Raw genomic sequence first — 17210 nt, forward strand, 5'->3', positions numbered from 1 at the left:
ATCTTAGTATCTTAAAGTGTTCGTTAGCATGTCTTTACCTTTGTGCCCGGGGATGGTATCAAATTAAAGTGTCTTTTGCGTTTGAGGAAGGCTTTCTGATCTTGGCACCGCTCATAGTTGGAAAGCTCCAGTGTCTCTGCACCCCTCTGCTCATCCTGTGGACACAGAAAAATTCAGTGAATTATGCAGTTATATTGTTTAAGGCTCATTTATATATGTGAACTAGATTTCCAATTATAGTTTTATGCAGATCGATCAATGAGAATTATAAATGCTACAAAAAGTTTGTAATTTGCTTTTGAATAAGAATTTGTCTAAGGTCAGAACACACGTAAGTTATCACTATCTTCTGCATGTCAATGTGTTTTCAGTTGTGGGCAAGTGGACAGGGATAGAGAAAGCTGTAGCCAATCAGGTCATCTAAATGGACACAGCAGCATATATTACTTCAGGAGATGAATGCGCTGATTTTGTGGGAGTCAGTGACCTATTTACTTTTGTGACTGAGTAAGAGAGAATGTGATGGAGAATTGTCATGATATGGGGTGGGGGACAGAGGTAAGCAGGAAGATCCGGCTCCGGTCAGACTGATGTAATAAGTTGGAGGAGGTCAGAGGTGGATAAAAATTGGTTTCTTACTTGATGTTGATTTATGTGTGTCTCAGTGAAGAAAGCAATTTTATTTCAACTGTACCTAACCTCAACGTCCATTAAGGCATGTCTGCAAGGTCTAGCCAGGTTTATTAGGTGTATAAACTCTGAGAGCAAGCCATCCTCTCTCTTTGGAGGGTGGTCTGTGTCTAAAACAATGATGTCATGTTCCAGCTTCTGACGAGGAAACATGGATAACAGAACCCACACAGCTTTAAAATCTTTTTGTCATTAGTAATAACCCTGTTGAGAGCTTTTTGTTGATATTATCTTGGAAAGGAACCAAGATTCTCATTCTGTCTAGCACATCTTTGAAAACACTAGTACTATGAGTCAGTGGCACAACAAGACATGAAGGCCAGCTAAGAATATTGTTTATGGGTACATAATGAGGGGCAGATATATAGCTGCCACTCTGACAGTCGGGAAAATTGTAAGAGCAGAGAGTTGTGTTAGAAATCACCTGAGAGTTTAGATCCCATTTTGCCCACCCCGTTTGTTGCAGAAATTTGGACTGACCCAGGATACACAGCACTGTATGCAAAGAGGTTGGCCCTTACATATAGATACTATCTCACATTTATAATTATCTGAAAGCAAAAAAAAGCCACAAACCTGCCAAAATTGGAGCAACAGAAAAAGCCCTAACATTTGTAGCACCACTCATAATTAGAAATTCCACAGTGCTTTACAAGAGTTATACCACCCTCTTTTGTAATTGGGTGCGAGAGGCTTTTTCTTTCCAGGAGTTATCTGTCACAGAGGGAGATGTGAATAAAGCAATCAACATCTATTTAGATTTATTCACACATGTGTTTTTACAGGGAGAGGGCGCGGGCTTGTCACTGCCAAACAGCTGCCATGTTCTTGCATAAGTGACAGGTGTCAGCCAGATTAATCTCCCAAAACCATCCTGTGGAAAGCAGATTTTGTTTTTCCAGCCCAAAACTGCCAAAGTTTTCTTTTCACAAAAATGAATGCCTTGGCAGCAAAAGCAAGTTTCTGACATTCCTGGAGGAAGAGGAGACCAATAGTGACAGCAGTTTCAATATACCCACCCCAAGATCTAGGTTTTTGCAGGAATTTACAGATCTTTCCAAACATCTCTCAACCACAAGTTTATACAGATTTTTTTTATTTTTTTTAAAACTTTGTTTACGTGCACCAACCAAAGACAAATGGCTCTTTGTACTGTACTAGCAGAGCTGCTTGCATCTCATAAGTCACAGAACTGTAATTGGCATCAGAAACTTTTCCACATACTATATAATTTAAGTCAGCTATCATATGAATAAGGTGTACTAGTCTTTCTTCACAGTGGATGCCACCATTTTGTGGGCTGAACCAAAATTCATAATTAATTTATAGGTTACATTCTCATAAATGTTGGTTCAGCCCATGAAATGACTGCCATCACCGTGCATAGGTGACAGGTACATTTTAAAGATAATACAAATAAATGCCTATATTTGATTTGCAGGCTCGTGCATGCGGAGTGGAATTGAAAGTCTAGATTTGGGCTTTTAGTTCTATTATGGGGAGGGGTAAATATAGTTGAAAGTATATTTTATTTATTTATTAATTGTTTTAAAAAAACATAGATTTTAAAACATTAACGATTAAAAAAGTTTTATGCTGAAATAAGGGATAGATTTACTAAAGCTTCTAAAAAGTATAAATTTAGGTGTTGTCTATAGCAACTAAAGTAAAATTCTATCTTTCATTTTCTACAATGTACTAGATAATTGATAGCGAGAATCTGATTGGTTGCTATGGGCAACACCTACACTTTTCCATTTCATAAGTTTTAGTAAATTACAAAATGTTTTTTTTTTCAAATGCTTTTGGACCTGAGATGGTGATAACAGAACAGCTATGGAGGTGGTACAAACACCGCCTCAATGTTTGTATAACAGCCTCTTCCATGCAGAAGAATCTTATATCTGACAGGATTATTGTGAGCGATAACAGTGTTATGGACGATAGTAACCCATGTCTTGTATTGGGCAAGCCCTATATCTGGCGAAAACACCCCATGCGGCTCTTTCCGGCCCATCAAATGTAGTGGAGAACGTTGGAGTCAAGTGATCATTGGTCACTGTTGTATAACATACAGGCAGCAGAAAAGCAGAACTGTGCTACAACAAAAGTTTTAAATATTAGAAAGGCAGACTTTAGTTAAATGAGAAATTATTTATGCTAATCTCTGACAGGGTGGAAATTGCATTATTAAATGTGAGAAACTTTGGTATTGATCTGTTGGTAAAGTAAAAGAAAGAGAGAGAGACAATATAGTTCTTTCAGGTAGTGGCAGATGTTATAAGTCTAAGTGCAGTAAGAAAACTACATATAAGAAATAAGCACACATCTCCCACTGGGAGCCCCTTCGGCAACTCGCCACCAGCATAATCTGGCTAGACATATCATCTCAGCAGCGACATGCCAAATTGCAGCGGACTGGCGGAGCGGTCTCCCCCATTCCTCCAGGCCATAGTCAATAGAGTTTGGTAGATACATTGCATGGAATATAGGACCAGCATTCTTCGTAACTCGCCAAGATCCTTCACCAAGGCTAGGAATCCATGCCCCTCTTATTATCAAGCTTATTCTCCTGTCTCCTGACTCCACACGGTTCCTTTGTCCCTCTTCATAAAGCTTCTTTCTTCATATCTCCAACTTCCTCTTGTATGGACATAGCCACTCCATTTCTCTGTTTCCACTTCCTCTGTTCTTTCTACTATTCTTCTTCCTCTCCTTCTCTATCCCTCTAAAAACTCTTGGTCATTCATTGTATATAAAATAATGTTACCCCTGCATAGATATGTTTTGCTACTATGCTGGTCGTAGTTACTGTTTAGACCCTTATTCTTCATATGTATATATAATGCAGGTTGTATTTCTACTTTTTGATCTTGCAAAAATAAAACGTTACAAAAAAAAAAGAAAGAAATCAGGATACAGAGCTTGTCTAAAAAGGACAAACAGAAGATTGCACCGTAAGTAAAAAAAACAGGTGAAAAATTATCTTTACATTAGAAAAATGGAAAAAAGGACATATAGTAAGAATAAACACTGAAGGAGTGGATGTGTTGAAAGAAAATAAGAAATTGCAGACTGCCTAAATAACTACTTTTCCCTTTGTATTTACTGTTGAAAATTCAAAGGGATCATCTATCCTAGAAAGTGAACTGTACTGTAGACATAATTATATTTACTGTAGAAGTGGCATTACTTGAACTCTTAAAATAAAAAGTAGATAAATCAAATGGCCCTGAAGGTATATATCCAAGAGTATTGAAAGAACTAAGAATTTACAGCTTACATCACTTTTTAACCAGTCACTGCTGACAGATATAATTCCGGGTCACTGGAGACTAGGAACTGTTATTTCACTGCACAAGAAGCAGTATGATTCCTCCTACGAGCATCACAACTTCGTGGCCCACTGCAACTTTAAATGGCAGACAACGAAGGTATTTGGTGGTCTACATCATACGTTCTTATGAAACGTCCTGTGCCTTTTCTCTAGAGTAAAATCAAATCTCCTTTCCTGTAGATCTCTATTGATCTACTGGCTGGGCAGGATCATTGGGATCAAAATGAATATCCTCCCCAAACCTAATAAACCTCCAAGAACCCATCCGTCCTTACTTAAAAACATCAACAACTTGAGGAGGCGTTAAGATTAACATTAAGATTTATTACTGGGCAGTCAGATTGCTGCTTCCTTTGCCCCCTCCCTCCTCTACTTTATCTTGGCTTGACATTGAGATTACCTTTCTCTGTTTTAGCTCAATATCCAGATTTTGGGACCTCACTAAGCTACATAAATTGAATATTGTTAAGCTGTTTCCTACCCTGTGTTTCTCAGTCATGATTTGGGACCAGTGTAAAACTCGAGTCACCTCATAATCACCACCCCTCCCCATGCTGCCACTATGGGACAACACTGATTTCCCTTTAGTGTCCTCACGTTCTTACTCCTAATCATGGAGGACGAGAGGCATCCAATTCACATTTGACCTTACCGACAAAGGTTCCACGCTGACTTTAGATACCTTTTGATACCTTATGTGATAAACATACTGAACTTTCTCAGAAGCTCTTTAACTATATAGAACTGAGACATTTGTTAGGCTCCCTTCCAACAGATGGGCTTTTTCGTAACCTGACTGTCTTTGAGGGGCTTTGCCTCAACTCCCCACTCAAGAGAGCGATGATTTCCATTCTTTATGGTGTTCCATGGGACTCTGTCCTGGGACAGGTATGTGCAAGAATGGTAAAGGGACCTCAGCCCCCCCCCCCCCCCCCACGACAAAGAAAGCCAGAATAAATGTTGCATCCAGCTCTATCTCAACCCTGATTAAAGAAAACTCCAAAATGTATTATTGGTGGTACTACATCCCTGACAACCCTGCAACTATGTTCTCTTTTAAGAATTCCTTGGAGTGAATACAGAGAAAGGACGAGTTCCATTCCTGAGGCCCAGTTTGGGTTTTCTGGCTGCCCAGCCAGACAGCAGGCCGATTAGCAGCTACAGTTGCAAGGTGTAAATAAAATCCAGACAGGCTAGGATTTGTTTTATTGATGTATCATTATTTTGTTGTCTAGTAAAAGTAGCTGAGGCTAGTTACACCATATTTTGGACTTTTGGTGTTGTGTTCTGCCTGCTGCTGAGTGAAGTGCCACTGTCTACCACAGCAGACAGCATCTTCTACCTATCCAGGCCCGGCGCTCCCATTAGGCAAGGTTAGGCACTTGCCTAGGGCGCCGGGCTCTGGAGGGCGCCACAGAACTGGAAATGAATTTTAAAACTGTGCGGCGACCGCTGACTATACCTGTCACGGCTGCCGCACAGCATTCAGATGCATGGGGAGGGGGGAAGAGGCTATTGCTCACCACCGCCGCCTCTCTGCTCCGTCTCCTCCCCTCCACTCACTAGTGTCAGTGAGTGGAGGGGAGGAGACGGAGCAGAGAGGCGGCGGTGGTGAGACAAGGTAAGAAAAGACGGGGTGAGGGGGGAGGTGGGAGGAGGGAGGAGGGCGCCGATTTTTGCGGGGGGGGGGGGAGAGGGCGCCGATTTTGCCTAGGGTGCCATGGACCCTAGCACCGGCCCTGTACCTATCCATCACAATATTTAGAGTCAAAACTTCGAAAGCAATATGGACTTGCTGCTTGGAGATCATATTTTGGTAACTGAAGTGATTAATCAGGGTAGATCGGTGTATATAACTTATTTAGATTTAGACAAGACATTTCATATGGTATTCCACAATAAATTAATTCAGAAACTTAAAATCCTCAAATTTTACTTAAAAATAGTGGAATGTAAAGGTTTGGTTAAAGTACAGGAGAGATAGTTGTCTCCTGTACGAGTCAACTGTGCAAACTCAGAGAAAGGACTGGTAACCAATTAAGTAACTCAAGTTAAGTAGCTCAAGTCCTAACTAGTTGATCCAGCCCCCTTGAGCCCAAGGGACTGCTCCATGCAGCCATGGTTCCCAGGGTCCCGTTGTTCATCAAGCCAGAAAAATGGTCAACAAGGGAAGGTTTGTCTTTTTGTAGATGAGAAAAATATTTGTAACAGAGTTTGTAAAATGTTGCATGGGCTGCATAACAAAAAAACAGATTTGAAGATCTAAACATAGAGGAGAGAAGGGACAGAGGTAATTAGAGAGAAACATTAAAACATATCAAAAGTATTAAGAGTTCAGTAAGGCACTATTTTTAAAAATAAGGATTTCTAGAACAAGGAGGCCCACATTGAAATGGTCGAGAAGGAAGACTAAACGGCCTTATCATAAGATATGGTGGCAAGTCCATGAAACAGTTTTCCAACAGTTGTGAGGGGATTCGTACAGTATAACAATTGAATACATAGGACAAACATATTGCTACTGTTAATAAATAAAAACATTAAGAAAAATGCACAAAAAAGAAAAACACACATGAAAACCACAGACTATGGAACTTTAAGTTATTTTTATGTCATCAAATTCTGCTTTATAATTTCCAATAAAAACCAACTAGATAGAACAAATTAACATGTATTTTTATTGTTGATATTTAATGATAGAGTATTTTAAATACATTTTAAAAAATTGCAAATGGCCATGTACTGTTGGGGGCTGCAGTACCCTTTGGAATTAGTGGCGCTATATAAATAAATAAATGATGATGATCATGATACCTGCCTAGACTGTAGCCCCAGTATTTTTTTAGACACATCTGACCTACAAAGTGTCCCTGAAATGCTGGCAACTAGGGTACACATAGTTTGAAATGTTGGCAAATGGTGCTACACATGGTTTGCAGTGTTGGCAACTAGGGCTACACATGGTTTGCTGCAATAAAACAGATGTTCCATAAAACAGATGTTCCATAAAACAGATGTTCTTAACCACTGTTGTCTGGAGCCCAGATTACATCTGCTAATCTGCTTTCCGATTCATTGTTCCATCACTGCCGCCAAGTGTAGCATAATGGTTGAGTTCTTCCACCTTTGAAACCCTGCTGTTACCCTACAACAACTGTCCCTCAGTATAGAAGGGGAGTAGGTCTGAGACTGTACATCCTGGAAGGATTACTCCCATCCTTGGCAAGCTATTAGCAAGATAGGAAGTGCCTGTTGAAAATGGTACATGGTACCATTTTCAACAGGCACTTCCTGTTGGCCTCCTGCACTTCCTGTTGGCCTCCTGCACTTCCTATTGGCCTCAATATATACTACCTGTCCTATAATGTCCAGTGAAAAAAAAGGCTCAACTTCTGTTCTTCATTCTTATGCAATAAGTAGAGTTCGCTGTGAGGCAACAGTAGGTTTACCATAGAAGAACCTAAAACTTGGGCTTCAAGTGGGGGTGGACTTAGTAAGGTCGGAGGGTTATACCTTTTAATACTTTATACATTCATTTATTACTTGATAATACACAATACGTTTGCAATGAGAAGATTGTGAGGACCTATCCTAAATGATATGGTTAGCCATGGTTCAGTCATGTCTAAAAGGTTAATACTTGGTATTCTCCTACCCCACTATACAGCTGGCAACCTATCATATCGTGCTGACTTGAAATGTATCAGTTGATCCTTCTATGGCCCTGAGAGCATAAACTTGATTTCAGTAGCCTGATCTCCTCATGTCAGCTTCAGATTATATGTTGTCTTTACCTCATTGTCACACACAAGAAGTTGCGTTTGAAGTATCTGAATGTAGCGATCTTTCCACAGACCTAGCAGTCCGCTGCTTTTCTTCAGCCAACCAGCCTTGTGGATCACCTTAGGTACTGAGGGGGAAACACTGCTTCCCTTTACACCCTGAGAACAAAATACACATATATGGGTTAGCAGTACAATTTGGCAAAAACAAACATAGATAAGTACACTTCACCACACTGTAGTTTGATCTCTGCTTCAGTAATTTTCTTTAGTGTTTTTTTTCCGTTATAAATATCACAGATCATTTAGACTCTTGTAAACTCCTATTGCCAGGACCCAGAGGCTGCAGAGATAATGGTCATTGCTGGATGGTGGTTTTGATTATTATAATTATAAGGTAGGTGTGTCTGGAAATATATATTAAATTATAGTACTTCCTAAGGGGGCCGAAACAGAGGTTGAAATATATTTTAGTTAACATACCCTTTTAAACTACTCTCAGTATAGCAGCAGCTAGCAGTGCAAGTATAAACATGTGTATGGGTCATATAAACATACAATCTGCAAACAATAAACTATATAAATCTGTTTACAGTAGACTACACATTATATCTGAATAGCTTATAAAGGGCAGAAAAATATACATGCAGAGGTTCCCACAACCTAATATTTAAAATGACCTAATTGATGAAAACCGGTAATGGTACTTTGAGTAATCTTGCTGTAATAAATGTTATGTTTTATTGTTTGAGAACATATCATCACAGGACTGGGAATTATCGTCCTCTAACCTCTGATTCAGTGATAGAGATCAGTGATTACTCTTGTGTAGAAATGCTCAAATTTGTTTCAGACTGAATCTTAAGCCAGTTTAAGGAAGATTGAAAATTTGCAAAACACTTTTTAATTCTAATTCTCTCCGACCTCAAACTGCAAAATCAATTCAAACCCAAATTGAACCAGCTCAAACATCAGGGTTGTACCATGAACAAGATTGAGTCCCTCGAACTGGCCGATTTTGATTGAACTTCAGTAATTACTTTACTGCTATTCATTACTTTACTTCTGTTATACACTTATTTTTATTTTGTTACTCCTATTAGGTTATTGGACAATATTTATAAGCATGACTACTGAACTTGTCACTTAACACTTTTTTCATTGTAAACTCCATTTGTTTCAGTTTGAAAATCCACAAAGGCTAACATTGCTACATTTGCTAGTCACTTCTTGTTAGCCAAAAGGGACCTATTTATCAAAAGGCGAATATCCCTTTTCACCGGCAATTGGGCTTGTTTTGGCTTTGCCCTTTATATTAAGGAGGTTACTGTCAGCGATTGAAGGTGTATTTATCAAGTATCATTGTACTCCAGCAATGCCTATTCTGTTATCTTCATCTCAAGGCAATATTACCAGAAGAAGACCATTCAAAAATGAATTATTGATTAAAAAATTTATTTTTCTCTTTAGGGCTTTTCCCTTGCTGTCCCGAAAAGAGCCCTCCAGTAGGTATATTATAACTCACATATTATATCTTTCACTATATTTTTATGTATAAAGCTGTTAAAAAAACAGCAACAACAAATGGTTTTATTTATTTAGTTTTAATAGCAGTGGAACTGGAAGCTCAAATCGGGTTTTCCAGTTTCAGGCATGGAACGTACCCCTTCATAAAGCACAATGTGGCATCCAGAAAGATAAATACATCTGCACAGCTGAGTTATCATTCATCTGCCACCCTAAAAAAAGTCATTAATCGCACCAAGCACCAAAAAATATTTGTTATTGTGTATTTGTTATTACACATGCGTCCCTAAAAGAAAATTATATTTATCACTGAAATAAGTATAATTTTAATACCTAGCCCCAGACCACCTCACCCCCTCCATTTGTGGAAGTAGATGGCTCCTTACTTTGCAATTAAGTCCAAAGTTTGCACAAAACCATAGCAACTGATTAGATACTTTATTTCATTGTCTAATTTGTACAAGTGAGTAAAAGCTTAATGCTGATTGGATGCTGTGGTTCAGTGCATTTTTTTCCCTTTTCAGTGACTCTGCAATGTCAGTCAGACCCTCGAGAGAGGCAATTTTCCTGAATTCAGTTGGAAGTGGGTGGGACGAAGGCCTCAATCATTCTATTCGTTGCAAAATGACACTATTTGCGGTGCCATGCCACCTGTGGACTTGACACTTGAGGTTTTTAAAGTTGGCAAGTATGATATTGAAATATATGGTAAAAGAAAATAAACCTTACCAGGGGCGGGCTGGCCCGGGGGGCAGGGGGGCAACGGCCCCCCGGGCCGGTCATACTCACCGCTGTTAGGGCCGGGGGGTAGGCCGGCCGGCCGGCCGCCCCCCCCCCGGAGGCAATTTCGACTGTTTTTTCCCGGCGGCCTCATCCCGCACAGGTGGCCACATTACATGAAGTTTCATGTGATGCGGCCACCTGGGTGCCCCCCAGGCTGCAGTCCGCCAGCCCGCGCCTGAACCTTACATTATATAACCTCTCCACTAAGAAATAGCAGATTATGGAGCTGTGCACAAGAAGAAGTATATGTAAACTAGTATTGCTACATACATGTATCTATATTATTAAAAGTCCACTTTAAAAACATCTCTTCAGGGGTCATTTTGAGCGGATGGAGCAGTGCATCTTAGTATTATCATTATTATTATTTTTATTTTTTAAGGTGCCACAGATTCCGCAGCACTGGGCAATCGTACAAATACAGATAGGACATAAGTTATACAGTCATTAAATTATAAATACATGATGTAATTAAGCATAAGTAGCACAGATGAGTGTGAGTAACACTATGGGATTCACACAGAATGTAGCAAACAACATGACAGGGCGTACGAGGGAGACGGTCAGTAGACAATAGGTAGAGAGTACTCTGCACGTGAGCGCTTACATTCTAGAGGGAGGGGTGATGAGAGACAGTAACACCAACTGAAATAAAATGGGGATGGTGGGCAAAGGAAGAAGAGGTGATGGACAAGAGGGCCAGGATGTGATGGGGTAGGTGAGCATGAAGAGGTGAGATTTGAGTGAGCATTTGAAGCATTGTAGTTTGGGGGAAGAGTCGAATGAGGCTCGGTAGGGCATTCCGAAAGTGGGGGGCAGCATGTGAGAAGTCTTGGAGATGATGTGGGAGGAGGTCATAAGAGGTGAAGAAAGGCGGATGTCAGAAGCAGAGTGGAGTGGCCTGTGGGGGTGTACCTCAAGACGAGGTCAGAGTTGTATGGGGAAGAAGTGTTGTTAAGGGCTTTATAGAACTTTTTTAGTATGGCACGTTTTATGTACTTTGTGACTTTTTCCCGCTTATTCTGCAGTTAGGCTCATGCCCAAATGTACAATAAAATGAGTGTGATGAAATGAGTTATTAATATCACCTCAATAAGTCTGCACCTCGTTTCTCACAAAGTGTGGACTATAAAAACACACACACATATATATATATATATATATATATATATATATATATATATATATATATATATATTGTATTTCTAAGTGGTAATATGTCAGGCAGCATGGCTTTTTTATTTTGTGTATACCTGCAGACTAGTCCATTGTTTCAGCATAGGCAAAGGATTATTGTACACTATTCCTGTATTCCTGTATGAATGAACATCACCCCAGGTGGTCTCAGGTGCTACTATGTTTAATTACAGGGGAAAACATTGTGTGTTTAAATGTAATGTGTCTGGATTGTGATCTCTCTTATTTAAACAATCTCTGCTGTGTCCCTATTTGTATCAAGAGCAAACCATCTGCTATCTGTGAAAAGGTAAACAGAGAAAAGGACCAATCAGACAGGTCCTGATACTCCCGAGAAGGTCATTTCTGCCTTTAAAAGAGTGTTCCTCAAAACAGCAAGTAAGCATTCACTACTACGTGATAGCTGAAGTCAGGCTGGCGTTGAGATCTAGGTCTCTGCCAGGAGACAGGAAAGGGACAACCGGTCCCTGGAGTACTGCCTTTGTCCTGATTGCTCTCTCCAAGTCTTGGGAGTTTTGTGTTCACCAAAAGTGAAGTGATTCAGGACCGCTGCCTTGCTGGTAGCCTTAAAGGGAAGAGGGTCTGTGTCCCAGGAGAAGTTTAGCACCCCCTGAGAGTGGCTAGGATACTGGTGAGGTGTTTTCATTATACCCTGTATGTTGTCTGTGCCAGACTGTAGTGCTGTTTGTTGCAGGTTATTATTTAAATATTATTATTATTAATGCTGTTTGGTGTAACCATTTTGTTAAATAAACCTATTTATTTTATTTCATATATTTGCCTGGGTGATTTTGAATCTCGGATAGGTACCAGGTAGGCCGGTTTTGTGTCACACAGCAATACATTAAGCACGGTATCATCACAATGAGAATATCCATTATATCCTGTTTCATGCTCTTTACTGTTTGTCTAGTTCAAAGGTTATAATGATAAGTGAAAGCACTGCCCACCTCCTGGTTGAGCCTACATCAACCTGAATTCCATTAAAACAGTGGAGGCTATAGCTTGGGGGTCAGAACAGGGATGGCAGACTTCCGCGTCACATGACCTGCTCTGCACAGTGCAGGGAGGTCACACGGCATTCCCGGAGGAAGAGGGAGTGCACTGGGCTCTTCCTCTGTGTAGCCCCTTTGAATACTGGAGGGCCTCACATCTGGCCCCCCACCTCTTTCATGTTCCCACTCGTTGCATCAAGGCTTATCTGTTCCCGAGCTTAGCGGTGGCTGTTTACCAAAATTAGACAAACTCAATTAAACAATTGATATAAAAGGCTTATTATTATTTATGAACTGCAAAATCCTATACTGAGCTGAATTCACATTTACAAGTTCGCACAAACGTTTATGTGACTTTCTGCATACACCTATTCTAACATTTTGGGATCTCCTGAATAAATCTTGAAATCCAAATCCAGGCAGTGTCCTATGTGTAATATGTAGTTATTGGTGCGTGCATGGCAATTAAATGCTGTTTTGTGTGATGTCATGAAGGCATTTGTGGTCTCACAGCTCCAGTAGAAAATCAGGGTTGTGTGTTGCTGTAGGGCGAAGGCAATGGGTGACTGAGACTGTCCTCCCATTCACACTGCCCTCCGCAGCCATTTGGTGAACTTAAATGGTTATGCTTTTTCTAACTATATATCAGTAAAAATATATTAGCTTATTGACTGCTAAACATTAGCATGTATCACCAGTGGCGGATCCAGGGGGGGGGCGATCAGGGCATTCGCCCCCCCCCAACAGCAAAAAGCTAGGTCCCAGCCGCCGAGCAAAACGGGAGGGGCGGGGCTAAACGTGAGCGGGGGGCGGGTCTAAATGTGGGGCGGCCAATCAGAGTGGCCCCAATTGGCACTCAAAACGGGAGGGGGCGGGGCCAATCATGGACGAAAGGCGGGGTTTAACGCGGGCCAGCCAATCAGAGTAAAGGAGGGGCGTGATTATGCAAAATCGCCCCCCCTAAACATAAAGTCTAGGTCCGCCCCTGTGTATCACACAAGTGCCACCTTGTAAAATGTATTCTAGTTTACTTTTTCATATAATATAACACTACGGAAACAATTACTTATACAATATGTTAGGAAGATTACTGAATGTCAGCAGTGTTTAATAATATTATAGTTATATCATATGTATTAGGGTTGGCTAATCAGTCTGAGGAGAACAAATCAAAGTCTAACCAAACTACTAGTGCATCAATATTAAACATTCCATTTAATGCTGAAAATAGGAGACATTTGGAAAAAACCCCCAATAAACTACAAAGTATTCTGCTACTTATTACAGTCAAATATATTTGCTACTATGGGTCTGTTTTCTCAGCTGTGCTATCCCAACTGCTACGTAGACATTTCCCTATTTGGCATAGAGCAGTTTAATCAGTTCATGTGGTTGAGAATATGTGCAGGGCCAGAGTTTACTGCTGTGTGTGAGAAAGCGAGAGAGAGATGATGAGGAAATGACCAGGTAATAAGGACAAAGGGGAAATCACATAGAGGAAGTCAGAAAAACAACAAGATTTTGCCAAAAATAGCACTGAGGAGAGACTGCATGGATGGGTTACAGGGAGAGGCAGTATCTAGAGCGGAAACTGCTACAGTCAGGGCCAAAATATTGGCACCCTTGCAATTTTTTCCAAATAAGTCTCAATTTCCTCCAAACTCAAGGTGAAATTAGCAACAGTATTTGGTCTCCACAATTCTGTCTCTTCGTTTATACATGACTAGTGTTTTATTCTGAATTTAAAAATGTATATCCTTTTAAATCAGAAAATTAAAATAAATGGCATTAACAAAATTATTGACACCCTAGATTTACTATTTTGGTAGCGCAGCATTTTGTCAAAATAACGGCAATCAACAGCTATGGATGAGCTTCCTCCACCTCTCTGCTGTCCAATCTTCTTGTGCAAACTGCTCTAGTTCTCCTGGATTTACAAGACGCCTTCTTCCAGTTGCTGTTCCGATATCTCCACAGATGTTCTATGGGACTTGGGTTTGAACTCATAGCTGGCCAATTAAGAACAGTCCTGCATCTTGTATTGAACCTTTCCTTGGTGTTTTTTGAAGAGTGTTTGAGGCCTTTGTCCTACTGGAAGATCCATGACCATCGACAGGCTTTCTTATGCCTCCCTCTAATCAGTGCGGCCCTCCTGGTCCTACCATATAATTCCTTTTCATTGAGAGGGTGACGGACGGTGCAACTTGAAACTGCCATATATTATGTACACAGGTCAGTATGAATCTGTTTGGAAGCTGACACAGGTGCATTCTCCACCATCTGAACAATTCTGTGTTGCAATCTTCAATCAAGTTTTTTTTTCTCCAAGTTGGCTATATTGCCATGAGCCTTATACTTCCTAATAACATTATGTACTGTGGAAATGGTAACATCAAGGTATCTTGTTATTGATTTGTAGCCTTGAGATTAACTGTGCTTGGCTACAATCTTCTGTCGGACCTACTGTGCTCTGGCTTTCTTTCCTTTCTACATGCTCCTTGCAGTACATACAGTGACACAAAACAAGAGAATTAATTTATTCAGGCCCGTTTAACAAGTCATTTTTATATTGCAGGCACCTGCTACTCACCACAGGTGATTCAGTTCCAAAGTGAAGGAGAATTACCTGCTTGAATCTAATTATTTTATCCAGCCCATATAAGGATTTATGTGTGGAAGAAGCTGCCACTTAGTACATGTTTCTGTTTTTTGTGTTTTATTCCACTGGAAACCAAAATTGGACACCAAAATAATTTGTAATTTTTGACAAGTGAGGCCCTTAGTCGAAAGTACTTAAATAGCGACAGTGTTTGCATCTGAGGTTACACTTACTGTAGTCCCAGCCCAACCAATGGTTGTAGAGTGGGAGGGTCCTGGTTCCCCATATAGGAGGCAGCACTTCCTGGTTGTCTCACTCTTCTTCACAAGATCCCGCCCACTCACACCTGAGGTAGCTTTTGGTTAGTTAACTCTGTTTTAACCACTTTTTCCAATTCGCCACAGAGCAGGCAGAGTTGGTAGGAAGGCACTGCAGTCAGCGGCTGATAATTAAAGCGCTAGTGTTGTTTGGCTGCAGGTCACTGTCCCCATCGAGGCAGCAGTAACTCTTAGGTTCTCAGGTGAGATGGGTTCCTTGTCCGGCTCTGTGAGGGGTGGCGATCATGAGTTTGGAGGGGGTACAGTAACTCTGATTCAAAGTTAGCGCATGCCAGATGTTTAGGGATGAGATCCCTTATTAAGAGAATGCACGGCGGTTTTGCCATTTTTCCACGTTTGCTAGTTGTCATCAGCTTGGTAGCTGTCCCACAGTGCTCTTTCTCCGCCACCAAAAGGTAATTTAAGTTAATAAAACTGTGACCTCAATTTTTAGCCAACTTATATATATCTTTGTGTCTTTATTTTTAGATAAGTTTTGGTACAAGGTTTGGTACTTTGCCATCGTGTTTGCGTGGGTTTCCTCCGGGTGCACCGGTTTCCTCCCACACTCCAAAAACATACTAGAATGTTAAATGGCTGCTATCAAAATTGACCCTAGTCTCTCTCTCTCTCTGTCTGTGTGTATGTTAGGAAATTCAAACTGTAAGCTCCAATGGGGCAGGGACTGATGTGGATGTGAGCGAGTTCTCTACACAGCACTGCGGAATTAGTGGCGCTATATAAATAAACAAATGATGATGATCTGGTCAGCCAGTGAGGGAGCTCTGAACACAGCATAAGACTAGATCTGCTCAAACCCTAGAATAACAGGAAGCAGCCTCTCACTCTTGCACTTCCTTTAATGCTTTATGTAGAATGGAAACAACTTCCCATCATATTTCAGCTCTGCAGTTTGCTCACTTTCCCTAAATGTTCCTCTCTACTGCTGTGTACATACAATAGATAAGGTTTTTATAGAACCCAAGCAGTGCAGCCTGCTTCCTACTGGATGATAGTCACTCATATGAGTTTAAAGCAATGTAAGTAGAGGGATCTTGGGAACATAGCAGGGCTTTTAAGTTTTTATGTTAATATCCTATTACAACTATAACTCTTCTAATATATTGAATAATGTACCATATTTCTAAATTGTGGGCACCTCTACACCTGTATCACGTTGTTTGCATATCTGCACTATGTTATCTACATATCTGTGGCTAGCTATGGCATCGTATACTAGACTATAGGTTGTCATATGTATCTACTGACAAGTATACCTCCTTGGGGTAAATGTATGAAGCTCCGGGTTCTTCAACACCCGCAAGTTCGGGAAGTTTCCCTTTACAAGGCAGCGCTGCTTTAAATTTAAACGCCAAAGACGCCGAACTCGCGGGTGTTGAAGAACCCGGAGCTTCATACATTTACCCCCTGGTGATTATCTAACATCATTTTCAAATCTGCAACTCTGATTCAACAGTTTTTGTGTTCAAACCCTGTCCAAATTGAGAATACTGTGCCTGATTCATCTTCGAATGCAACCTGCACACAAGTTGCATTTTTAAAACGAGCACAGAACTTAAGTGTACGTTTACATTTTAATCTGGGTAGAAGTACGCTCTGCCTAAACATTACTTGTACAGACAGAACAGACTGCAGGATATGCACATGTATATGTGCAATATCAAGTCCCATCAAGAAAAAAAATGGTATAAAAGAAATTTGCAACTAATACTATAATCATTAATAAACAATGTGTTTTAAAAATTGTTTTCCTCCCATTTCTTTTTAACATGAAATACATAAATAAGGATGTTCTTAATACATTAAAGCATTTTTATAGATTCTCTTACTTGCATACACAGTTTCGGTGTTATCTAGTGGCACACAAACGTGTCATTTTACTGCAAAGACAATGCCATGACCGTCATCACTATCAGTCAGCACTTACATCTGCTTTGTAGCTGGTACAATTGATATGAGTAA

At 40.4% G+C, this 17210-nt stretch overlaps 1 protein-coding gene across 1 annotated transcript in view; it reads right to left on the minus strand.

Annotated features, from left to right (window-relative positions):
- The window catches only part of PLEKHO2 (pleckstrin homology domain containing O2), a 40397-nt gene that overhangs the window by 11127 nt on the left and 12060 nt on the right, over positions 1 to 17210 (minus strand). Inside the window, exons 2-3 of the mRNA XM_075207656.1 lie at positions 7822 to 7968; positions 39 to 155 (exon numbers count right to left, since the gene is read on the minus strand). Coding sequence (XP_075063757.1) covers positions 39 to 155; positions 7822 to 7968 — 264 coding nt within the window. The remainder of the gene's footprint in view (positions 1 to 38; positions 156 to 7821; positions 7969 to 17210) is intronic.

Source organism: Mixophyes fleayi, chromosome 4 (genome assembly GCF_038048845.1).
Source record: "Mixophyes fleayi isolate aMixFle1 chromosome 4, aMixFle1.hap1, whole genome shotgun sequence".
Lineage (NCBI taxonomy): Eukaryota > Metazoa > Chordata > Amphibia > Anura > Limnodynastidae > Mixophyes > Mixophyes fleayi.